A 27,219-nucleotide genomic window follows, 5' to 3' on the forward strand; every position below is an offset into this window, starting at 1 on the left:
GCCCTTACCTCCTTATCCTCATTAATTCCATCGCGGGAGGTATGGAGATCCCCTGTACTTGGCTGGGGGCAGAGATAGTACTTATCTTTAAAAAGGGCTCTCCTCTGCTCCCAGCCAACTACAGGCCGATCAGCCTTATAGATGTTCCCCAAAAATTATTCTCTTGCCTTCTTCTGGACCACCTTCTAGACTGGATGGAGGATAACGAGATCCTGAGTCCCCTCCAGGCGGGCTTCAGGAAAAACACGTCCACCATGGATCAGATTTTCCGCCTTGTTCTCCTCTATTGGAAAACTGTGAGGATCGAGGGGGGGAGGCTGTACATGGTGTTCGTGGACCTGAGGTCCGCCTTTGATGTGGTTCCCCGCAAGAAACTATGGGAGGTCCTAAAGGAGCTCGGTGTTCCTACCCATCTACTACATGCCATAATTAGGCTCCATGACAGCAACTTTGCTTAGGTTAGGTGTGGGAGGGATGGAGCGTTGTCATCTAGGTTCCCGGTTCTAAGAGGGGTAAGACAGGGTTGCGATTTGGCGCCAACCCTGTTCTGCCTTTTCGTTAACAGTGTCCTATCCCATCTAGACAATGTTACGGACAATGACGCTCCCCTGTTGGCAGGCAGGAGGGTACCGGCTATCATGTTTGCTGACGACACCCTCCTGCTTTCCAAATCCCAGATGGGGATCCAACGGATATTAGATGGGTTTGGTCTTTTCTGTAGACAACATGGTCTAGAGATCAATACAGAGAAGACCAAATTCATGATATTCAACCCCTCCCCTAAAACCAGACCCAATCCAACACTGGGTTCAGCAAGATTGGAAAGGGTAAAAACGTTCCAATATCTGGGGGTAACCTTACATGAGAACTTATCCTGGGACCCTCAGATAGCCAGATCCCGGTTAAAGTTGTCCCAACTGTCGGGGGCGATTTTGAAGGTCGCAAACACTTCTACCTTCAAACCCATTAGCCTGGCAGTAGAGATGTATAAAACCCAAGCAATAGCGGCCGCATCCTATGGTAGTGAGTTATGGGGGTATAAAGCTGGGACAGAACTTGTCAGAGTAGAAAACAACTTCCTCAGACGTCTCCTGGCCCTCCCCCGTGGTACACCCCTGCTTCCTTTAAGACTAGATGTGGGTCTCCCCTCGATAGGCGAGGATTTGGAATTAAAACTGCTAAGATTTTGGCACAGGCTATGTACCACTGGTGAGCTTGCACACTATAGGCAAGACCTTATCCATGTAATGAATCTGAACCAGCGTGACAGAATCCTGTGGTTGGCCTTTATAAAGAGAGAACTGTACTGTCTGAGACTCCCCGAGCTATGGGAGTTTCCTGAACAAGGCTGTCAAAGGGTTCCTCGCAAGAGACTGGTTGAAATATACAAAGAGAAAAGTCTAGTTTCTCTGGTGTGTGCACCCAATAACTGCATTTTAACTGAACAATTCTTGGACTCCAAAAATTCTTATCAATTCAAAGGTTTTATCGACATCATTTTCCCCATTTTAGCAAGAAAATTGTTTATTCAATGTTATGTTAATATGTATTTATTAAGCGCTCGTACGCCCGGGGGCTTCATGGCGCTATAGAAAGAGAACACAACACAACAGTTAAAAGTAATAATGATAAAACTCAGCAGTAGGCCTGTGAGAATAGCCAGGTTTTGAGGGAGTGTCTAAAGCTAAGAAGATTACCGCTCAGTTTCAATTGTAAGGGAAGCGAATTCCAAAAGGTGGCTGCAAGATGGTCAAAGCAGCAGCCGCCTAGGCGCTTCCTTTTATAGGATGGAACAGTCAATAAGGATTTTTGAGCGGAGCGGAGATTTAAAGATGGATTATATCTGAAAAACAGGTCTTTTATGAACTTCGGTCCTGAATCTTGTAAAGATTTAAAAATGATGCACCCAGTTTTAAATGCGATTCGCTGTGCAACAGGCAACCAATGTAGATGTTTCAAACCAAGTCTGATAGATTGCCTTTTTGGAAGTCCCAGAATAAGTCTGGCGGCCTGATTCTGGACCAGCTGAAGGCCTTTTTCACTCTCCCGCTTGGAGCCCCAGATAGAGACTATTGGAGAAGTCCAGTCGAGACAGAACCAGGGCGATTATAACCTGAATGAGGGCGGCCTGTGAAAGGAAACAGGCTATTTTCCTTATTTTTTTTAGTTGAAAGAAACTGGAGGACACTACCGCGCCTACCTGTCTTTTCAAAGAGAGATCCTCACGAATTAATATTCCCAAGCTTTTAACTGAGGACGATCTAGAAGGTGGAGCCCCCATGCTAGATGGCCAAAAGCATGGGCTCCAGCTTAGTACACTCTGCCCAGGCAAGACCAATTCAGTTTTGCCTGGGTTGAGTTTCAGATGGTTACAACTCATCCAACCCTGAATATGTGACATGGTGTTCAATGGAGGTTAGGCACCCTGCCTATCAAAACCTTTACTTGTAAATGGACAATGAGGGACGACAAAACTTGTCCAGGGTGCAGTAATCATGATGAGGAGGAGATTTACGTTCTGTTTTTCTGCCCAGCTTACAATAGACCAAGGAAATATTGGCTAGCGCCATTATGTAGGAACTTGGGCATAAGGAACCATTTACATTCATACACAATACTGAAAACAAGTACCCTGCCCCACATAGTCTTTGCAGTTGCCAAGTTTATAATGGCTACGTGGCAGATAAGGAGAAAACTAGCAAAAGACTGAACACTGTTATGAACTGTAATGTTAACTCCTACCCTTGTCCAGACTCTCCTAGGAATGAATTCTTATGGAATTCACATTAGCGTGTTTTTACTGTATGTGGATGTTTTTTAAATGTTGAATGTTTTACTGTATCTTTTATGGTCTAAAAGGCCGAAATAAAGGATTTTTGGATTGTTATTGTCCTTAAATGTAAATGTTTTACCATCCCAAGATAGCCAATTGCTTTGTTTCTGAATGTGGTGGTCATGCTGGAAAGCTAAAACAGCGTTGCAGTACGTAGAATACCATTGTAAGATGGCCAGCCACTCCTATGTTTAATTTTATTTTTTGCAAATGCTTACACTATTAGTGGGCAGCTTTTATTATTTTAATTTATCTTACATGTGTTAACTGTGTTTGACTGCAAGAACGAGTTAGTGGGTGAAATGATGAATGATAAACCCCTCACCCCCTACCCATGTAACATATAAGTCTGTATTTCTTTGGCTACCTTGCTACTCTGCATGGCAGTTGCCGTTCAAAAGAAACTTTCAGCAACCTTTTAAGCTGTTGATTCCTTTTAAATCTGTTTGAAATTAATCAGATATTTATCGCTTGAGGTACTTTAATCTATCTGACTATTATAAAATCATGCTTGCTATCAGAATTTTTGGGGTTGGATATGTTATATGAACACATATGAAGCTTAGATCGAGACCATTTTACTAAATTTTACACTGTTTCATAGTACTAAACACTCTTCTTGATGGGTACCTTATGTCCTTTTCTTTTGTTCTTTTCAGCCGAATGGTCAAAAACCATGACTGGACTCCCTAGCACTTCGGGTACGACTGCCAGTGTGGTAATCATCCGTGGCAATAAAATATATGTGGCACATGTAGGAGATTCTGGCGTGGTTCTTGGTGTTAAGGACAATCCAAAAGCTGATTTTATCAGAGCGGTGGAAGTCACTCAAGACCACAAGCCTGAACTTCCAAAGGAGAAGGAGAGGATTGAAGGCCTTGGTGGCAGGTAGCAGTCCCTTTTGACTTAATTTGTGTTGTTTGTTAATGATGATCTTGAAGTAATATGTGAACAAGGTAGAATGATTATATTAAAGCGAAAATATTGTTTTAAAGGATTGGCAGATAGGCAGCATGGTGTCCATGCATCATACTCCTTTCACAGAGGAACTGTTTTTTTTCCAGAAGAACCAACAATCGCCTCCATAACCATTCCCTCGAATTTAAGATCTAACATTGAGAAAGATTATATGGGCAGCAGGCAGTGTGAGCAAGCCTTGCAGTGTCCCAGGTGGGTTTTTATTTCTGATAAATACTTCTGCCTGCATATTCATGGCCTTTCGAAATACGGGTGCCAGACTGCACACCTGGAAACTCTTCCGTAGGTCTTCGTCTCCGGTACGGGGTGCGGTTCTGTGCACCAACAATGCCACCATCATGTCACTAGAGCCAAAACTGTCCACCCGGCAATCTGTCAGCTACTTCTTTTTCCTCCCACACAACATGGATCTGGAGTTCTCACACTTCTCAAAGATTTCCTTAGAACTTTTTTAGTGGAGAATTTGGTGCAGGACTTAGGGATGTCTCTCCTTTATTGTTCAGGGTTCAAACCCTATAGGCATTATGATGGGCAAATGTACATTTCAGGCCCCCACGATATCTGTGGTGTCTAGACCTTGACATGAGTTGTCCCTCCTGTCTCAACATGCAGTCTAAGTTGGTTAAAGAAGGGGAGGCCAAGCTGTTCATGGCCCACACCACACCCCTGGCGACCTCTGGCACAGTGCCAATCTTGTTGCTGCTCATTCCCTTCCTCAAAATCGTTGCATTGTGGGAGCAACACCAAAAATGCAAGAAATTAAGAAACTGCATCAGTTTTCCAGCAGTAAGTTTCTGCAACTCTACAATCCTCTTGAAGAATCTTTCTCGGCCGCAGCTGGTCATCATCCCCTCAAAAGATATTACAACGTGCTGCCATCAGTAATGACCCTGGCCCCATATCCTCTCTCTGGGCTAGTTTTCCTGATGCCCTCGCTGGGTCCACTTGTATTCTCTAATCCAGCATACCACAAGTTTTCTGTTACAAAACAGACCCCATTATGTTTTTTTTATTAAGATTATAAAGAAAAATCGCACAATTGAACATCATAGTGTGCAACATCCAGGGACAAATGATCAAGAGTGCTCTCCCCAATGTGCCACGGTCCCAGTCTTTCCCGCCTAACCCACAATCCAGTTACAAAGGAGTTGCAGTAACTGCTAATATCTCACCATAAACATCAACTCTGGTAAGTCCAGGTGGAGCACACAGCCCCCCACCGTGGTCATTCAATTTCACCCAGATTTTAGTCAATTTAGCCGGACACCCCTACTTTCATATTCTGCCTTCTCTGCTAGCATGTCCCAGTCTAAGTTGGGCTTCTAATGGGCCAGTTCCTGAGGCTGTTCACTGGGAATGCCGGCATTTCCGACCCCTCGTCATCGCCGTCGTCTTCCAATCCCCCATGGTCACTCTCTCAATATTCCCTAACGCCCACGTACAGACAACCTTATTGAGCACAAAGTTAGATTTTCCACCCTGTAACAATTCACTTTTGGGTATCTATCCCTGGTACCTTTCAGCTCAGTGACTGCAGCACCTGAGGCATGCAGACACCAACCATCTTTTTGGCGTGACAGTCGGTGCCACAACTGACTCCCCGGCACAACCTCATAGGTCTCAGATGTAAATTACTATCCTCAATCAGTCAGTGCTTGTTAAGCGCTGCTTCTCATCTGTGAGGGTCTTAAGGCGCTTGGCAAGTTGCAGGTCCGACTTGGCGCTGTGGTTCATTCGGAGAGCCAGCAATTGGGAGAGTCTGCGGTGAAGAGGCATGGCGTTCTAAGATTTGGCGGCGAGGTAGGAGAAGGATCTTTCTCCGGTCCGGGCGGGTGTTGGTTGTCGAAACTGTTGTAGATCTGCTTGATCTGGTGGTGAAAGTAGGTGCCAAGTTTGTTACAGAGGTCTTGGGAGGGTGGGAATTCTGTGGCCTCGCTGTGGGGTTTGGCAAATTCCTTGACGATTGTGAAGAGTTCTATGTTGTGTGCGTTGGTATTGATTTTGACTTGACGCGCCGTTTTCTTTGCGGTGTTGAGAAGGGTGTGTTGGGTGGAGGCAGCAGCTTTGAAGGCTGCGTGGGTTTCCATGGGTTTTGTTGTTTCTCCATCTCTTCTTGAGGTGTCTACAGGTGTGTCAGGGCTCATGGAGGGCTGGGGTGAATCAGCTGGCTTTCTTGGATTGTTGCTTGCCGGGTGCTATCTTGAGGGGTGCCAGCGCGTCGGAGCAGTTGGAGATCAATCGGTAGGTGTTGCGTGCTGAGGTATTGGCGTCTGTGGATGTCCGCGGTATGGTCGTGCTGAGGGAGGTGGTGAGATGTTTTTTGATGACCTTGCTCCTGTTGCGGCGGGTTGTTGGTGTGAGTTGGGTTTGGTGATGGCAAAGTGGATGCAGTGGTGGACGGTCCAGAGGAGTTCGGAGGTGTGGCTGTAGGTGATGTTTTTGCTTGTGGAGATGTCTGGGTCAAGCGTGTTTCCTGCTGCTTTGGTCAGAGAGTTGACTAGCTGCTTGAGTCCGATGTTGGCGAGGTTCTCCAGAAGGGATGCTGTGTTCTGGTCGTTGGAGTTGTTGAGGTGGAAGTTAAGGTCATAGAGTATGATGTAATAAGTGGATGCGAGAGGGGTGGGATTGAGTCAGTGAAGGGCGGGAGTGGACCAGGAGGACTATAAACTAGGGTCCCACGGAGGGTGATGTTGGGGTTTGTCTGGACCTGGAAGTGTAGATGTTCCATAATTGTCGCAGGGTCCTCTGACTGGTAAACCAGGAGGGGGGAGTTCTTGTGGATGTCGGCAAATCCTCCCCTGGGTCTGTCGTTGCGGGTGAACTTATGTCCGTCAAGAATGGCAAAGTCCAAGCCTGAACTAGCATTCATCCAGGTTTCGCGAGGAAGCAGATGTCGGAGGAGACTAAGTCTAGGAGGTCCCAGATTTCTGTTACGTGTCTGTGAAGGTTGAGGAGCATGTAGCTGAGGCAGTCAGGTGTGCTGTGGGTCAGCCGGTGGAGCTGGAGTGCGGAGGTGGGTGAGAGTACAGCAGCAGTTTTGGCAGAGGAAAGGTCCTTGGGTGTAATTCGGCGGTGCAGCAGCCGGTGTCAAGGGCGAGGAGAGTGTCGTATCAGTGGCAGGTCCTAGAACCAGGGTCTGCGGCACTGGGTTTGGTCCAGGCGTTTGCGGGCGCAGTCCTGCCTTTGCACGCCGGCGGTGGAGCTGCACAGCGGCTGCCATTCAGTAGTGATAGGGGGAGGGCTAGAAATCTGGGAACAGGCAGCAGGAAATGCAGTGCTAGGTAGGGGTCGGGGCCACGGGGTTTGGGCAGGGACACTACGCAAAGAGGAGAAAAAGTAAAAAGTGATAAAATAGCAGGAGCAATGGTGAAAAGAAAAAAAACTGAAAACATTGCAAAGAGGCAGAAAGCAAAAGGACAGAAGGCAGCCCAGCAGCAGAGCAAAGATGCTCCCCACTAGACCACCAGGAATGAGGCACAGGCGGTACATTTTACCATGCACCAAGTGGTTTATTCTAATCTCTTGCCACCAGGGCGTTGGTCAATGCTTGGAGGCATTGCTTATTCTTTGCCACAAGACACATAAACCGATTCTCTACTCGACTTCAAGATTTTTTTAGGTCTCGCGACCTATCAATGCGCATGCGCATTGAGCGGAGCGAGAATTCAAGTGCTCAAAATACTCGTGAAACCACGGGTTTTTTGGTGCGTTTTTCTTCGAGTTCGCGTGAATCACGTGACCAAGCAAGCACGCGCATCAGCCTCCCTCCCTCCCTCCTAATTTCATTTTTTCGCGGCCGCCACCACATCAAAGGGCTTCTCCCAGCGTGCGGTCTGCGGCTTCTCCTCTCCTAATTATTCATGGCTGGCCGTTGGCCGGCCGTACTTTCAGTTTCCCTGCCGCTCTTGTTCTTTGTTTATTTACCTCATTCCGTCCATTTGCAAAGATTTCACACGGCAGACATCAGGACACGGCTACAAGAATCCTGCATGCGAATTGCAAACTTTACGCCAACCGCTTCACTAAAGGGCTAGAATTCCCGAGGGCTGGGCCATTTCTTCCACAACTCATGTCTTCCGCGTGTGCAGAGACATAACAAATTACACATTTCTAATGAAAGATTATCCCGAGCAAGGACCGGACTTGTTAAAAGGATACAAACAGTGGGAGCTTTGAACTGTTGTCCCGCCACAAATAATATTTTTCCTGTTTAAAATACTTCCCAGCTACGGCTGCGAAACCAGTCATGCGGTAAGTCGATAACAAGCACATGCGATTGGACCGCCCTTCGCATGATGAGGATTATGCATTTGACCATATGCTGAGCATGCCTTTAAAGAAGTGAACTAAATTGCTGCAATGCTTTAGTCTCATGAGGTTACATTGTGTGACTACAATCCAGCTTTGCCTTTTACACAGTTTTATTTTTGATTTATTATCTTTACATAAAATATTTAAAAAAATAAAAGTGGACTAGAACTATGCATTATTTTCAACAGGGAATTCTCAGCAACTTTCCAAAACAATCAATGTGTCTAGAAAACAGAAATACTGCTGTGTATCAAAACCATGTCAATTACTTCTAAAGTGCTTATATGTATCAATGCAATTCATCAATTACATTTCGATCATCAATCAAACTACAGCTGGCTTAACGCTAGCAACAGGAATCTTCTGTACTGTTTCCTCGGCATTGCTCCTCTCGTCCTGATCATTCAAGAAGCACAAATGTATTCCAAGCCATGTTGAACTTGCTTCAGTTTCAGGCCGCCAGCAATGCACCACAGAGATCTCTTGAACATGGCAACTCATGGCCAAGCAACTAATGTCTATACACTGAGTTATGCTGAAGAAGCATCTAGTAAGTAAAATACATAAAATTAATTCCTTTTTAAACAGCAAATTCAGGGATAATTAGAAAGTGAACCAGCTCTGCACCTTTAATGTTTTCGTTATCTAATGTCTTGGTTGCTTGCAAGCCATCGCCTGGCCCTCTACCTAGTGATTATAATTCTGAGGCTGGTACAAGAAACAGCAGTTATTTAATAAATAAAAAAAGTTAAATTAAGTACACACAGAGGTGCACGGTGTACAAATTCATTGTGTATACAGTGATGGGTCCTGGATTTTTTTCTTTTTTTGACAGCCATCCAGTTCAATCACTGCGCATATGCTCTCAGCACATATGTAATTTTATGCATTGGATACAAATATTTTGCAAGGTTAAAGCACAAAGTGCGAGAAAAGAGGAGTGCACAAGGCATTGCAACAATGCTGATGCACTCATACTGTTAACAACGAGGGAAAGGGGATACTGTAAGTGACAAAGAAAATTATGACAGAGAGCGTAGATTACACGGCACTGCAATTGATTGGTACAATCTCCCCTCCAACCCAGATCCTGTTTTCCAAACTTTACCCCCTCACCCTCACAGCCTCACTCACCCCCTCATCCTCACCCCCCCCTCACAACCCTCTCACCATCACTCAGCCTCTCACCCTCACACACTCACACACTCGCACACCCACTCACCCTCACCCGCCCTCACCCCACTCAGTGCTACAACACATGTGTGTGTAGGTGCAAATGCAATGTTCTTGGATTTTCGTCACAATAAAATACACTGAACATAATCTTCACAAAATGTATTTACAAACGTTTAAGCTATTGCCATTATAAATTACAATAACTTTTATTTAAGTATTAATTATTTACAAAATTAAAAGCCATTGTTATTTGTAATATCAATACATCTAAGTCACGTAAATACAACACACATTGCATTACAAATGCTATAGGTGTCACATTTGCAAAAGTTAAAACTATTGACCTTGTAACTGACAAAGCTATTAATTTTGCTATTTTCAAAACCAACACAGAAATTAAAAAAGTGTAATTTACAATACCAATCGCTCAAACTTTCCTAATGCAAAAAGTTAAAAGTATGGGCATTGTAAATCACAAAACAAAAAAATAAAATGTCATTTAGAAAACCAATAGCTCAAACTTTCCTACTGCGAGACCTATTGGCAACGCCAGTGCTTGTTTATATTGGGCATGGCACATAAGGGTTAAAAGTCTTAACTAGATTGTCTATACTTTCCCCAAACCTACTGTTGCGGACGACGGTGACATTAATTTGAAGTTTTAAGTATTAAGCTAAATTGATTGTTTACTTTATAGATACCTGTAGACCGATATGCTGCAATTCCTATTGTCTGCCTCAACTATGAGGGTTTCCGACATATGTCCTCTGATTAATTTTCCCCGTGGGAGAAAGCATATCCCACGCTATTATATGGTTATAGTTTGAATTAATTTTCTTTGTCCTATTATTAGACTACATTGTAGTATCTGAGCTTTTTAAATGTCTCTCCTGGCTATGGAAATCCACTGAGCTCTTATTAAAGTTAGCTCTTGAACATGAATTTTCTTGACCTGATCTGATGCACTTTTTATTTCAGGTTAAAAAGCATGCGTCACTTTAATGCAATATTTGTTCTTAATAGTGGTGCTTGACACTCTAAATATAACTTCTATGGTAGTTGCATGTTCTGTACACAATTTTTATTATTTATGTAAATCTTTGGAGCTTTCTACCAAAGTATGTTTTTTAAAATAAGGCGTTTTTTTAGCTATATGTGCTGACGTTCTTTTCATTCTAGGATTAAGTGCAATTCACTTTAATATGATTTTCTGATAACTTATGTGACGTTGGGTTATTTTAGTGAGATTTTAATTTCTAAATGTTTAATTAATTTATGGAAATCTCTAGTTGTTTCAAACAGGCCAAGCCTAGTGTATTTAACCCTCATTGAAAGCTGCACATTCTGTATACAACAACTTGTATGGTGCTGCCTTTTTATTGTGTATTACTATGATTTTCCTTTACTATATTTCAAAATGTACTTTTATGGTTCGATGTAACCGAATATGGTTATTACTTACTTTCTCGTTCGTCTCTATGATCATACCCGCCAGCATTTCGTGTTTCACAAACAAATTGCGAAATCAGCTGACTAGCGCGATGGCTGCAATATTTACTATTTTAGCCGCAAAAAATTTTTCTCCCTGCAGGTATAAAAAAATGGAGCCCCTATTGGCTATGCGCAAAAATGTCACTGCGAGCCTCTATATAGCCGTACAAGAGCTGCTTCTTCCTGCCTCACTGCGACAAGCAGTCAACGGCAACAAGTCTCTGGCTTAGCGTGTGCCACAACTGCTCATCAATTAGCAGTCTTGTTAAGTTTTAAGGCATATCACTTTGGCATTAATGTGGCCTTTAAATTCCTAGGCCCCCTTTGATCCTCTGCTCCCTTTCTGAGGAGGGGCATAAAAGCTCGGCCGTGCCTGCAGTCTTACTACGGCTGAGCGCGAGAGGCAAAGTGTGCGCTTCAGATACAGAGTCACTCCAGACCTTCCAAACCTTCCAAATTTGCGTGCCGCCTCGAGCTCTGATGAGGAAAAAAGTTTTTCACCCATACCTAGACCCTGTACTATTAAAGACATACATTGTGTTGGCCTAGGCAACTATTAAAAATGTTCGTTCAGACCAGTCGCTGGCCTTTTCTCGCAACAGGGGTGGGCTACACTGGGACTTACCTGGGACCCTTGAAAGGAAGACTTTCGGCTGACTTCACAGAACTACTGATGTAAAAATAAAAAGTTAAACTAGCTGGTCTTGTCAATTGCTTGTAAAGAGAGCTCTGCCTTCTCTACTCTCTGCAGACTAATGCCCTCGCTAAATTCTCGAAGGTTCCCACGTATAATCTAGGGAGGTGGTAAGAGCAGCTACAAGCCCAAACAATATTAGGAGATTGCTTATTTGTTTATGTTGGCTGCTGAAAATACTTGAAATCTTTGGGTGAAAGTGTGGTAAAAATCGGGGGAATCAAGCCAGAATTGACCTATTATCTAATTTTCCTGGACCCTATTTTCACCACCCTTGAAGTAAACAATACTCTGCCTATTAGAAGTGTGACAGTCACTGAAAACTCGAGCTTCTACCTGGCTTTGACTCGGCTCGCGATCCTCCTGGACTCTCAAGCCAGAAATGAGCCAAACTTTCTTGTGGCTATTGCATGTCACCCAGGCTGTAACCTTATGGCCACGAATTACATTACAGACAAAGCAGTGTCCTCTCATGTAAAACGAGTGAGAAACCCATCTAGTGGCTTAATTGTGCACTTTGAAATCAAAAATCTAGGCTTTCCCCTTTGACCAAATTGCGTGCTCCTAGGTAAGTATTTTATTTCAATGGGCCTCCGTCAAATACGTGTGTTGTATAAAAACCTCTTGTGTTTTTGTTTTATACACTATACAGACCCTCCAGCATTTCACGATTTTCACAGCCACCGCACTAGTCAGCTGATTTTGCTATTTTTTTTTGTGAATTGCAAAATGCTGGAGGGTCGGTATACAAATAATGTTAAAGTAAATAGGCATGTGTGCCCCACTGTGTTCCAGTAGGTCAGGTCGCCGGTTTCTGACATGCTGTTGTGTACCGTCATATGTAGTAATTGGCTTTTTACCTCAGTACACGAAATGATGGGGGATCTGTATGACTAACTGCACAACAATTTTAAAAGTACTTGCACATTTTGTTTAAGCTTAATTCTTTTACAGCGTTAATCTTTCTAATGCAGGATGTCAGTTTTGCATCATACCCACATATTAAACAGACAATAAATCATACACATGTGTGACTCAAATTTATATGACGTTACATATGACAAAAAAGGTTACAAGGTGTAAGAGTCCCCCATCATCCATACTGAAAGGCATTAGGCTGTATTAGAAAGATTGCAATGTAAGAGCTGCAAGTAACAAAAATATGTCTGTTCCAAAAGCAGTAGTACCTTATTTACATAAAATACACGTGATCTGCTTGTTAGACAGTGTGCTTTGCAGCAGGCATTTTAAACCTTTAAGCTACTTAATGAGTCAAAACTGTGACTAAACAAAACGCAGATCTCTATTCCCTCCCTTTCGAAGCCTGCTTCCATTACTTCCTCCCTTTCGAAGCCTGCTTCCATTACTCATGGAAAAGATCCGAGCCTTTCAATAGCCCAGGCAGATGAAATTGAGGAGGTGCTGAAGTTGTATTTTTCCCCATCTAATAATGGAAAAAAGAAACAGTAAATTGACCCAACATTAAACTTTACATATTAGAAGTTTAATATAGTCCATGCAGTGCATGCTGTTATCCGAAATGCAGCCTTTCTGTGCTGTCTTGACCTCGTTACTTAACCCCATTTGTCCATCTCCCTCCTTGCAGGAATTAACTCTAACAATGAATTCCATACACAACAAACACATGGAAGCTTAAGCTAGTCATAATTTAAGAGTAAAGGAGCAGGCTGCTAGCTCATTACGAATTGTTCTGAGCAGAAAAATTGGTGGTGCACGATAGGGTATTAGAGTGCATCAGATACATTTGAACGCCCACCTCCCCCCCCCCCCCCCCCGCCCCCCCTCACAAGCTCTTCCTACCTCTAGATGGTTAAAGATATCTGCTACCCTGTCGAGAGCTCTCTAAGCTGGAGCGGCATTATCAAATCGAATTTTCTGTGTGCACCTACATCAGGAAGTGCCCTCGAATCCAGATGGTGCACATATACACAATTCACATCTGTGCACCTACCCCAAACTTTCTTTGACAAGGTAGCTTTATTAGGTCCTCACACAACGTAACATACCCTACATTGCAATGTTATCTGGTTGTTAAATCACTTGACGCATAATGGAGCACCATTTATCACTTGTTTACATTAGGATCTTATGTGTTTTCTTGTAGTGTGATCAATAAATCTGGTGTAAACAGAGTGGTCTGGAAGAGGCCTCGTCTTACGCATAATGGCCCAGTTCGAAGGAGCACCGTGATTGACCAGATTCCATTCCTGGCAGTAGCACGAGCGCTTGGTAAGATATTTTGGTTCAAATGTTTGCGTTTCTCAGTTGATTCTTTGTTCGCTGCTTTTGGATTTGATCAACCTTTGTTTTCAAGATGTTGTGCTGCTCTTTATTTTCTGCAGCAGGTTCTCTGAGCTTTAGAAATTAAATAGAAAGTTTCCTTTGTAATCGTAGTTTATCTCGAATTAAGCCAATTGTGAATTCAAAGAATATCTTACTTGTGTAAAGGACCAGAAACTCTGCACTTACAGTTTAGAACTTCTTTGTCTTCTCCTTGATGGCCGCATTACTTGAAAGTGTTACACTTCTGTTGATGCCCATGTTGGAGAAATAAACTGCATTTTTGTTAGTCTTTCATGAGAATTTTGTTGCACCTGTTTTGCAAGATTTGTAGTACTGATGCTGGTGGAACATAAAATAAGCGTAAATTGTGGTTTCATCAGTTGGACAATATATCCATGTATCTGTTAAGTTACATGTTTACTATTTTGGTAGCTGCTACTGCAATTGGAATTCCCTTTTCTCTTCCAGAGGATCTTCACCAATATTCATAAGCACTATATTGTCCTGGTTCCCGGAGAACTTCGCACAAGTGTGTGTGTGTGTTTGTGTATATGTGTGTATATGTATGTGTATGTATGTGTGTATATATGTATGTGTATATATATATATATATATATATATATATATATATATATATATGTGTGTGTGTGTGTGTATAGATAGAGAGAGGGTCTTGTAATAACAAAGTGAAAATGAGCACATTTAATTTGTTTTGTTTTAGAAATATTTTCTAAATGTGTAAATACAGATATGATAAAGTGATTGGAAATATCTGTCACAAACGTCTTTTTTTTGTTGAGTGTAAACACTAAAATAAATGCAGGTTATTTCTGACACACATAATGTGCTGCTAAAGCATCGAACTGGCACTGTGCCTTTTGAGCCTTCATCCATCTGAGGAAAGATGGCCGCCGGGTAGGAGCTCTTGGGAAGAGCTCCAAGTGCTGGGGATCCCATTCTCTGGATTTTATCCCTGTTAGCACCCAGCAGCATCTGCCCCGCCTCGAGCACAGCAACACGCAAGTAACGGGATTGAGCAAGTAACTGGACCTGAACAAGTAACTGGATTGGAACCACATCTTCCTTACCTGCCGGTGCGGAGGACGAAACCCGCTGCCTGGAGGCTGAGCTTCGCAGGAGAAGACCGAGTCACCCCCACCCTCTTCTTCGGACCCGGGGCTCTCCCTGGCCATTTGCGGAGCACGGCACGGATGCTTGTTGCCTGGAGCCGCCGTGGACAGCTGCTGCGCGTTGTGGTTGCCTGCGACTCCACCGGAGGTCTCTGACACGCCTAAAATCACCGCCGCTACCGCCGGAGTTCGCGGAAGTGGACCCGGAGCACTGCTGGCCCCGGACGGACGACGGGAGCCCCACTGCGGAGTTGTTCCTGCCTGTGGTCACTGCCGGGACCACCCCGATGTCCCGCTCACGCTGGGAGTGCTCTCCCTGTCCTGCCCAGTGAGCGGTATGCTTGTCTGGTCGCTCCGGGGCTGAGTCCTGTGCACCACGGCGACACCATAAGAAGTGGGCGCCTGCGGCCAGGGTGAACACGGTGCCCCCCCACCCAACCCCTAGCGGTATCGTGGATCTGCGATCGGGAGCCAAGCACATGAGGCAGCTCGGTCTGACCTAGCACAGGCGAGCGAGAGCGACCCCACCTCCGTGGAGACTCCAGCGGGAACAAAGAACATTCGCTCACATCCTGCGTTCAGCCGGATGCCCCTTCCCGTGAGAATAGTGTCTGCCCCCAACTGCCCGCTTACACACAGGCGAGCTGGGCAATCAGAGCGTCCCCGGTGTGCACAGCCTGGGTGAGCGGACAGCGTCAACACAACACTGCCTGAAGCGCCGGAACTGTACAACATCAGTGCAGCCTGGTGATCATGATGAGCACGCTGTTCCTGAAGGTATCTGCACGCAAAATCTTACTTTGAACAATCTTGACGGTTTCCCATAGTGGTACCTGCATGCAAAATTACTTTTGCGGACACAGCAGTCCCTGCACTTTCCATTACCTAAAATGGCGGGGGCCATAAACAGGAGCCATAAATCGCCTCCACTGCCCACCAGATGACCATGAGGCTGCATACCAATGCGTTCAGGGGTCACCAAAACAGAGATAAGTCTCTCTCCTCACCTCCATACAACTCAGAAGCTGTACTCTCTCCTCCCCGCCAAGCAACATAGATGATGGACTAACTTGACCCGCCCTGGATTAGAAAGGGAAACTAAACTCTCTAAAACACATCAACAATAGACAAAGGACTACTACAAACGACTCTGGTCCCTGTTTGTTACTTTGGCGGCCATCTTAGACTAGTCATCCTCAACAACTGCCCACACCTAAGACTATCTTCATTCTCTTTTCTTGTCAGGCCTACACCACTGTAACCTCACACACTCAACTACGCACACCCCCTCTCTTCTACCTACCTACCTACCCCTCCTCCATCATGGAACGCATGGGCAAGCACACATACAAAATTAACTACCCACCCGAGTTATCCCCAAAAAATGCCAAACGCTTCAAACACAACTTCCTGAAGGCCCACCCTGAAACCCCGTTTGTGGACACCTATTTTTCACTGATCAATGGTGCCATGAGCACTGATTTCATTCTCTACACTCTACGCAGAGCACAGTGGAGGAAAGCCCTCCTCTCCATTCTCTCTATCTCCACCACCAGAAAATCCGCTCATGGCCTAACTTACTACCACACCATCCCAAACTTTCCCAGGTAGAGCCACCATCACGATCTATAACAACGGTACCATCCTATTCCAATCCACTGATAAGACCCTGGACCTGCTCGACAATTTGTTCCCCACCTTCTTCGAACACATCTCTAACCGGCGCACCTCCTTTCCTAACTTCTCAAGCTACACAACCCCCCCCCCCCCCCCCCACTCCCACTTCCAATCCTCAATCTAACCTACCTATCCTAGCACATCAGCTGAACGACACGCACCTCTCCCATCCCCCCAGCAATGTAGTCAGGCACCCACCCGTTGTTACCTCACCACACCTCTCATTATTATTATTATTAAAGGGGTTTGTAAAACGCCTGGTGACGCCTCCCGGCGTGTCCCCGCGCTGTGAAGAGAGAGTTATAGGAGGACGGAGAGAAAGGCTGCTAGAGAGCGAAAAGATAAGTTTTCAGCAATTTTCTAAAAGAGGACTCATTCTTATCTAATCTGATGTTGGTGGGGAGGGTGTACCAGGGGTGACTCTTGGGTCACTTAATGTATCCACCCCCAGTCATCCGGATCCTCGAGCACTGAGCGCTCCCTTTTTGGCTTTATTTTTTTCTAGTTGTTTTGGAAAGCGAACTTAAATAAGTTCATTTGACGTCCCTTAGGACTAGAGAGATTTTCAAATATTTTCTGACAGGAATTTGTCATTTTTTTGCCTGACGGAATACCTTCACTCTTAATGAAGTGCCCTAATTTTGGCATCCAAGACACACCACAGACTGGTGCTGTCGCCTACAAAGACTAATACCCCATTCTTCAAACTATGAATATTCTAGGTCCTGACCTATTTACCCACAAAGGAGGTCACACCAGTAGTTCGTTTATCCCCTACTCCTCATGAAGATAATCGGATTCTTTGCAGTTTTATCCAGCGGCACCCACACCAGTGACTACTCATGTCCAACTTATATCTGCAAGTGAAGAAACTCCATGAAGAAGGTGACCTAGTAAATCTAGATCTCCAAGAAAGTTTAAAACACCTAAAAGATCTAAAACTCCAAGAACATCCAGATTTCCTCCAAGGCGCTGCATGCATCATAGTGGAAGATAGTCTTTGCACAGAACCTCCAGAAGAAAACTTTACTCCCTATCCACATGCTCTTTGATTAAAGCTTATTCTCCAAAATTATCTGAATTTTAACCTGAAGTGTCCCTGATAGACAACATCTATACTTTAAACGATTTTTTTGGTTAGAGGAGCCTCCAACTGAGCATACATATTCAGACATCTACTTTGGTGATCTTCAAGACAATACATCACATCAGCCCTTTATTGCCATTGTTTCCATGTATATTAGAACCAGTCCAGCAATTGTTTTTAATTTCAACTTCTGTGAAGTCCCAACTTTCCAGATTGTTGAAGAAATATAAAGTCCAGTATCAAGATCCTGCGTTACAGTTCAGAGAGGGTCTGGTTTGACAGTTCAGGCTTGACTGTTCTATTGGCGTAGGGTCAAGACTGATTTACATGTGGCAAGGTGTAGTGAGTCTGAGGTGGCAAAGTGGGCAAAATAACAATAGGTTAGAATTCTACCCCAAGTGATTGAACTTCTTGCAAGCATCATTCCATCATTTGTGTGTTTGATTCAATAACTGAAGACAAGTGGGTCTTGAATATTGTTCATGATGGACATTCCCCTCCTCCACTGACTATACCACTGAAGAAATATTTTCATTTACATCAAGACTTGCTTTGAGAAGAGGTTAACTCCCTGTTGCAAAAGGATGCAGTAGAGGAGGTGCCTTTTTACCAAAGAGGTACAACAGTAGGTCCCAAACCAGATTTAAGATTAACAAACAAATGCATAAAGAAAGGACGGTTTGGGATGTTGGGTTTACACCAGATCTGTTCCACAGTTAAACCAAGGAGATTGGATGTGCACAATAGACTTACCAGAGGCCTGTATCCATATTCTGATGATGGAGAAGCACATGACATTCCTGAGATTTATGGTAGGAAAGCAACATTAACATTTTAAAGTTCTTCCCTTATGCCTCCAGTTGGCTCCTCGCGCTTTTACAAAGTGCATGGCAGTAGTTGTTGCTCACCTACGGAAAAAAGTTTGGATGATTGTTTTATAAAGGCATCATTTTGAGATACAGCAAAGGAACATTTTCAAACCGCAGCAAACATCTTACAGAAACTAGGTTTGAAAATCAATATTCATCCCAGTACAAATAATTCACTATTTAGTAGTGATGTTCGACACTATTGTCACAAGTGTTTCCTTTAAGAGGAGAGACTCTTATATCCAACAGAAGTGTTGCAGTCTGAAGACAACTTCCCATGCAGCAGTGCTAAAAAGTTCCTCATTGTTGGGATCTTTGGCATCCTGCATCGTTCTGACACTGAATGGCAGCCTCCACATGAGAACATTACAGCAGTGCTTGTTGGAGCAGTGGAACCAAATATTAGGAAGTTAGAAAAACAAGATAACATTAACCCTACAAGCTATCCAATCATTACCTTGGTGGTGAAACATGACTAATTCTCTAAAAGGAGTTTCTTTTCACAAAGGTATACCTATACAAACTTTAACAATAGATGCTTAACTCCTATGATGAGGTGATCATATGTACCACTTAGAAACTCAAAGTTGAAGAGGGAGAAATTCTATCACATAAGTCTGTTTGAGGTAAGAGTTGTCCATCTAGATAAAAAAAAATCCTGTTTCCTTTCTTTCAAAACGAATTTGTTCCTTGTTCAGACCGAAAATACGACTACAATGTATTAGCTGAACAAACAAGGGAGAAAGTGTTTGGGACTGTTTTAGCTAGAAACGCAAACCATTAGGAAATGGCTACTAGCAAAGAAATTAACATTTAGGGCAATACATCTACCAGCCATTCACAATAAGCAGGCAGATGCACTAAGTTCTGCAATGCAATACAATCAGAATTGGATTAATTGGATTCTAAGTGATGAAATCCTGCTAGACTTATTTGCCTATTGCATCTATCCTCATGTAGATATTGTTGTAGATTCACACAACACAAAATTCACAAACTTCGCCAACCTGGAATCCTAGGGAATGCCCTTTTGATCAACTGTTCGGGGAGATGTATCTACTACTGAATTCCTGCAGGCATTAGGACTTCCACAAGACTGTATGAACATATTACAGAAGGCAAAGAGACCATCAGAACATCATTTTCTTAAGAGGAAAATATTTTACAGATGGTGTATTCAGATCGGACTTCCCCGTAGGTGCTCGGCTAGAGCCACAATACGAAAGCTGCATTGGCTGCCGATTGAGACCCGTATCCAGTTTAAAGCTCTCGTTATGATCTTTAAAATTCTCAAAACTGGACGCCCAAAACTTCTCCACCCTCTCCTTATACCTTACGTGCCACAGCGCAATCTGCGCTCTCTTGGCCAACATTTACTGACAGTTCCCCTCACAAGGTTAGCTCGCACAGGTGGGCGCTCCTTTAGAGTACTAGGAGCCAAACTTTGGAACAATCTGCCAGTGAACATCCGCTCAATGGAAAATCTGTCTGCTTTCCGGAGAGCTGTCAAAACCCATCTATTTCCTCCCCTTTAGGTTTCTGACTCCTGGTTTTCTGTTTTTTGTGAAGATTCTGTGGTTCTTTAGCACCGGCACGCCCCTTTGCTGGGGCAGCTGTTTTGCGCTCTACCAAATTTTAACATAACATAACATAACATTAACCATAATCCTGTTTTGTGCCGTGAGGAGATAGCTATCCCATGCCTTCCTCACTTGGCAAGCTATCCCATGCCTTCCTCGCTTGGCAAGATATACCCTATCTTTCTTCCATCAACGCAGTAGCTGCATGTAAGAAATCTCCTTCACAAGCCTCTTTCTTCAAAATATTAGTAGAAAGCGTGGATGGACGGCAGTGGTAAAGGCTGCCTAATCCTGTCGCTCGGCAAACGGAGGAGCGATTCAGGCTGAAATCTGGGGTAAAAACTCGTGGATAACAAAGCGGATGCCAGATTTCTTCCCGTAATGGCATGAGGCACATATTGCGACCAAGTGCGCACGTACCAACTGTTCAAAGATTGGCAAACCTGAAACTAAGTGAGCCGAGCTTGCTCGCCTATAACGTACAAAATGGCGGCGATACCAGAGACGATCAAGAAGTTATGAGGCTACCGTAAATCGTGATTAAGCTGCTTCGCTACAGCACCCTGTGTGATCTATTGGCCATGAAGGTGGGTGCTACATGCTAAAATTGCAACCGCTCTGGAGCTGAAAGAATAAACCACTCAGTGCCAACAGTTAGTAGCACGTTCTGCCTGACCCTGCAATGGCTTCCTTGCTGGCCATTGCAGGGGCATTAACGTATTAACTTGTTAACTCTGTATACATCATGAGAGCGATGAGACAATTTGCTTATAATAACCGTTGTACTCTTACAATAAATGTAACTGAGGGTAAGATCGGACTTCACCATGAAGGGCATAGAACCTTATTATAACATTTGTGCTTGCTTGCCTTGAAGGACATAGAACATTATTACATTTATGCTTGCTTAATTACTTAGCTGCAGCTGGCAAAAAAACTATTAGATCACGCAGTTGCAATTGTGCATGTGCATGGGTATAAGAAGGGTGAACCAGATATCATAGGATATCGAGTCTTTCGTTCATTGGAGGCTTTTGCATAAAGCTCTCTCTTAGATTGGAGCTGCTTCCAGATGTCGTGCCAGTTCTTGAGGGTTTGTAAAGAAGTATGGTTTGCCATTTTAAACAATTCTTAACTTAAAAGGGCCTGCAAATAAGAATTTAATGTTTTTTTCTCTCAATTTGTCTCATAATTGAAGGAATCCCTACCTTGTGTCTACCATCTCATTTGAGTAGTCTTATGTAAAGTTTATTCTGTGACCTTCCCAGTTTAGGATGGCCTCTGTATGTTGATAGCGTAACAGTTGCATATCATGGGGCGAGGTCCTTTTCTGTTTGAAGGATTAAACAACGGTATCCTATCCGCTCTGTCAATTTCCAAGCCATGGTGGAATTTATCCCAGTTATCATGGGTATCCAGGATTTCAGAAAGGCTCCGCATGAACTCGCATGAACTTGCCGTATCCCCTGAGCCCTCTGGAATACCAAAAATGTGTACATTACCTTGTCTGTTCTTCTCTTCCCATTCCGCTGCCTGTTTTTTAAGCTCACCATTTGGAGGTGTTTAATTTCCTTGTTGGCCTGGGTGGCCACATCTTTGACGTCGCTTATTCCTTGCTCTGCGTCGTCGATTTTCGAGTTCATAGTGTTCATGTCTGCCCGGATGGCTGTGAGCTCCAATTGCATGGAATCTGTATTTTGTTTCGTAGAGTTTGCCAAGTCATGAATGTCCGCTAATTTTTTTAATACCCTGTTGATAGTGCTTTTTAGGTCCGGTTTGTCCTCGATTGGAGAGTCCGAGATAACTCGTTCTGATTTTGCTTTTTTAAAAGCAGCTCTGCTTTCTTTGTCTGCCATCTTCGTGGCGAGGGTCGTGAGTAGTTAGCACCAACCTCTCTTCAGCGTTTGTGAGGATAATGTAATAAGATGTTTATGGTCAGGGGCACTCACAGGGCTTCTTCATTGTTTGTCAGTTTTGCTGGTACCGTTGTGTAGTAGTAGACTGTTGGCGCTTTTGTTGTGGTTTTTGTTGGCGCTTTTGTCTTCCCCTCTTGGTTGTCAGCATCAGGTTGGTCGGTGTCTACCGCATGCTCACACAGCCATACAATTCACTTCCAAACTGCGCCTGTGTGACAGCTTTTGTTGGGCTTGGCGCCTTTGGGTGGCAGGAGTCTTCACAATGCAATTCACATCTATTCACAGCCCCTAGTGGTTGTTGCAATGGCGATGATTGCAACGAATGGCTATGAAGTCAGTGAGGCAGTGTGTTGGTTTGCGATTGCTGTGGCTGTGTATTTGGCGCGCGTTTAGACGCGCTTAGACCGTGTATTTGCCAGTGCGTTTATATAGTGGTATTCTCTCCACGACCCCCTAGTGGACCTCAGGAGGGCATTGCAGAGATGGCACGGGGTAGCTCAGAGGTTTGCAGCGGCCATAATGCGCAAAATAGCTTGGTCCTCGAATGAACGCTGCCTACACTGCTCAGAACTCTCTATTCCACCACAGATACCCACTGAAACTTGCAGAGGACAGTTCTTGCACTTGTGTGGTGTTCTTATCAGACCTAGAGTGTCAGTGACAAGTCCGCATTTAAACGGGGAGGTCTTGGCGCTCGTCGCTACACCCTCTGACTTTCAGTCTCTTCTCCGCCATCTTGGAATCAGGCTACTCGAACTGGTCCTACAAGTTATCCCATCTAATGCAGGCGCTGTGGTTAACAATGGATGATGGCGGGTGGTGGCAATGTGGCCACAGACGTACTCAGAATCGCGCTGTATGCGTTAGCAGTGATGCGTGGATGAGGAGGTATTGCGTTCATTTGTTATAGAATAAGGCATACTTACCACTAACGATTAGTCATTCATGTGATTCACAATACTGCACCTGTTCATAATAGCAGTCGTAATATCATTGATCTAAGCAGGTTCTATAGTTATTTCATATATGTTTCTTCAGATGCGTCAATCTTCAAATCATTATCCTCCAAGATGTCTACTGACGGATCTGTCGTTGCAGCTCCTACATTCGATTCTGTCAGGGAAGGGAGGGGAAGGGGAGGAGGGGTAAATCTATTGGAGGTTGTTTTCGTTTTATTTTATGTAATTTCTATTCGCTCCTTTATTTATGTTGAAATGTCAGGTATGCTCCATTTCAAATACATGCTCTGTGACAGGCCCCATATGGGCACTAGTGTGAGAAGCACCTTTCAATTGATCTTCAGTGTGAATCTAAATAATATAGTGCAGATAACGTGGTCATCAATACACACACACACACCTACTCCATAAGTTGAATCCTATATATATCGACCTCTAGACCTGACGATGCCTCAGACTAAAGATATAGCAGAGGACCTTAACACAGTATCCCTAAACGTAAAAGGGCTTAATCACCCGGTTAAGCTACCTAGCCAAAACTAAGGGCGACCTCATACTGCTCCAAGAAACGAAACTCTCAGAGGAGGATGGTGGCTTCATCAAACACAACTGGATTTCCCATATTCCTGCTCACTGGCAGACCATAAGAAACAAGCATCGAAAATTCAATAGGTCTCGCCTTTTATTAAGTTAAAGCCATTTGCTTTGCTAATGGTATGGTATAGCAATGCAAATTGCTTTAACTTAAGGCGAGACCAATTGCATTTTTGATGCTTGTTTTTATATTTCTTCAGTGTTACAGGTTTCTGGTACCGGTCCTCCAACCGCTTGAACCAGAAAATCCTCTTAAAAAAGATGCTGAGATGGCAAGGACTACTGTTCTTTATGCCCTATTCAGTGATGAGGTGATTGGGTTGTCAATCTATGGTCGGCTTGTACCCAAGAGCTATTGGCGTTGTAAATGGCGTTGTAAATGACAATGGGCCCGATGTAGGTAGCTCATTACCGGTCGGTAAACCCGAAAATCGGTAAATTTCAGGCTTACTGACCGGTATTGAGCCATTTCCAATGTAGGTGATGATTCAGTAAATACAGAATCGGTATTTACTGATTCTGTATTAAACGAATCATTATTTACTGAATTGGGTATGTAGGAAGCACATTTAGGAGTGCTTATGTGCTTTAAGGATTAGTTATTTACCACCAACTACAAATTGGTGGTAAATATCGAAAACCTTTTGTAAAAGCAATTTTGTGCTTTTTTAACAGTGCCATGTGGCAGACCCCCCCAACCCCCCCCATTACCGATTCTGTATTTACCGAATCGGTAATAGTGAATGGGAGGCCCATAGGAATGAATGGGAATTACTGAATCGGTAAATACCGATTTCGGGAATACCTAATATTACCGAATCGGTCAGATTTACAGTATTTTTAGCTACATACCATTTACCAATTCTGAAATACCAAATCTGTAAAATTTGCTATTTTAGAATCAGTAAATAGTAATTACCTACATATGGCCCAATGTCTTTTAACTATGTGTCATGGAGTGTATGTGTTTGGGAGGGAGGAAAGGCTGTGGTTGGGAGGGAGGAAAGGCTGTGGTTGGGAGGGAGGAAAGGCTGTGGTTGGGAGGGAGGAAAGGCTGTGGTTGGGAGGGAGGCGAGGCTGTGGGTGGGTGGGTGGGTGGGAGGGAGGCGAGGCTATAAGTCGGTGGGAGGAGATGCTGTTAGTAGGAGGAATGAAGTTTTTAGTGATAAGGGGTAGCCTCCCAGTAGGAGGCAGGAGATGGTCCGCAGGAAGGAGGAGAGGCTGTCCGTGATAAGGGCGAGCCTTTTAGCAGGAGGGAAGAGAGGCTGGGAAACAAACTAAAGGGTGGCAGGTAAAGGGGGATTGGTGTCTGCACACACAGGGAAGCAGGTGTGAGAGGCACAGTCACTGGAGACACGAGGGGATATGTTAGATGCTGCAGAATATTCAGAAAGAATCGTGTCTCACCAGCTCGTCACCAGACAGTCTCAAACACTCCTGTTATGTTCATTCAGACATCCTTTCCTATTCACGTCTTGTCCATGTGCACGTGTTAGATCGTATTTCTTTCCTCTTCAGCACCCTCATTTCACTCTCTCCTGAATGCATTTCCTCAATTCACCGCCCCCCAAACACACAATGCTGCCACTCACCTGTAAACAATTGCATAAGTGGTTGAAGCTTTTCTCATACTTGTCCCATTGCACGCAGAGTTGTCACCGATGGTTAACCCTTTATTATTTACCAACCATGTATTAGAGTGCTTGTAGTCACTTATTTTATACAAACCATGACGTGTCTGGTTATTCACTGTACAGTATGATGTTGTTCCTTTACCCTGCTCCCTCTCATTCTTCCTCACTTTTCCTCTCGTGGTATGTCATTAGAACGTTGGCCCTTTGGCATTCGGGTTGTGACAGTTAGATAGTTATTGGATGAGATTACAAGCACGTGTACGCCCTTCGTCTTGCTCCTCAAAATATTTTATTATCCCTAGTTTTGGTGATTTGCAATGATTTCAACACTTAACAACGGTTATAAAACAGCAATTGCAGTAGGCCATGCATTGCAAGAAGGGATTTCAATTAGCAGAAGTGAAACGGTTTGCAGAATGATGAAAGGACTATGTTTTAAGGAGAAGACCACAAGTAACTTCCATCAAAGCTTAACTCTTGTAGGCTTGAGAATGCAAATGTTGAAGGACTGCTTTTCTTGATCATCCCACTCTAGTTGCTTCTGTATTTTGATAAATAAGCCTCTGTGGACTGCCGGTTAAACTGTTACCACAAAATCTCACGACTTGGTGGCATGGTCCGCTGTCTGTCTCCTGGTTCTGACATCTATCTGCAGTCTACCACCCACAGCGCTTCTCTTGACAATGTCGTTCGCTGTATCAGAAAACCAACATACCTAATTGTTAGATCAGTAATTAGAAGAGATCCGTTAGGTCTACTCTAATGGGCTGTCTTCTGCGGGCTGTGCACTTAATGCAATTTATTTTCCCTAGGTATGGTTTACAAGTTATTCCTTACATTCCTGTGACACTAAAGTGTTGTTTCTCTTGTCCGCAATGATCTTCCCATGCGAACTGAACCCGTAATATTTTTTTTGTTTTCATTTGCTTTTCTTAGTTCTCTGCATGGCTTTTATTGTTCTATAGCGCCAAGTTTTTTTAACAATCCCCCTATGTCCAGATGCCACATGGGCAGGGCAGCGTGGAAGGTAGATCGGGGTTGGGGGGCAGGATGCCCACCACCCATGCCACCCCCATTCCTAGTCACCTCCATTGCAAGGTGAGTAAGAAGATTGGAGGGACTATGTGCTGGGCAGCAACTTACCTTGCCAGTCTGTTCCTAAAGCAAAGTGGGCAAATGAATTCCCTTTAACCTCACTGCCACCAGGAGGCTGTCACTCACTTGGGGCATGGACATAGGTAAGTTTCAAAAGAGAGGAACTTGGGCGCAGTTGGGCCAGTATGGTGGAAAGGCCTTGCTCTCAAATTGAGTATGCAGGAATTCTTAGAGATGTTGATTTTTAACAACCAGAGCGTGTGATAAGGGGCTACCAATTCGGTCCTTGGAAAACACGCCATCATTCAAGAAAAATGAAAAAAACCTGTACATTACAAAACAACGTTGCCCTTCTACACGAGCTTGGAGCCTGACGGACTAGAACAAGCAGTTGCAAAGCCAAACGTAGCAACAATCAAACAGCGCTTGCACTGAAGCTAGCCTTTATGGGGCCATGTGTTTGAAACACATGGCCCCATAAAGATAAGAAAACGTTTGCGACAGGTGGAAGGCATACAAGCCCGTACAAGTGGGCCGTCTGAAAAAGCCTAAAGTATACGTCATAAAAAGCTCTTTTCCAATGGCTGGGTACCGTTTAGCATAAATGGTGACGCCAGCCAATGGGAAAGAGGGGCTGGGCCTAAATCCCTTTACTGAAAGTCCTCAAAAAAATAAAATCACACAGAGCGAATTGCGCATGTGCGCAGCCACGCTAGCCGAGACCTAAAAAGGAGTCATTACTCTTATAACCAGAAAAATCCAATATCACCACTGTCTCACACACACACACGATGAAGATGGGAGGTTGTTAGTCACACACCTGAGGAGAGGAGATGACCCCATTCACGTGCTTAACATCTATGGCCCTAACTCTGATGAGCCCAACTTCTT

The 27,219-nt window shown here is 44.1% G+C and overlaps 1 protein-coding gene across 1 annotated transcript in view; it reads left to right on the forward strand.

The window, feature by feature from the left end:
• PPM1D (protein phosphatase, Mg2+/Mn2+ dependent 1D) overlaps positions 1 to 27,219 on the forward strand; it is a 181,475-nt gene that overhangs the window by 18,662 nt on the left and 135,594 nt on the right. The window contains exons 2-3 of the mRNA XM_086954921.1: positions 3,493 to 3,721; positions 13,609 to 13,733. Coding sequence (XP_086811047.1) covers positions 3,493 to 3,721; positions 13,609 to 13,733 — 354 coding nt within the window. The remainder of the gene's footprint in view (positions 1 to 3,492; positions 3,722 to 13,608; positions 13,734 to 27,219) is intronic.

Source organism: Lissotriton vulgaris, chromosome 2_1 (genome assembly GCF_964263255.1).
Source record: "Lissotriton vulgaris chromosome 2_1, aLisVul1.2, whole genome shotgun sequence".
NCBI classification, from domain to species: domain Eukaryota; kingdom Metazoa; phylum Chordata; class Amphibia; order Caudata; family Salamandridae; genus Lissotriton; species Lissotriton vulgaris.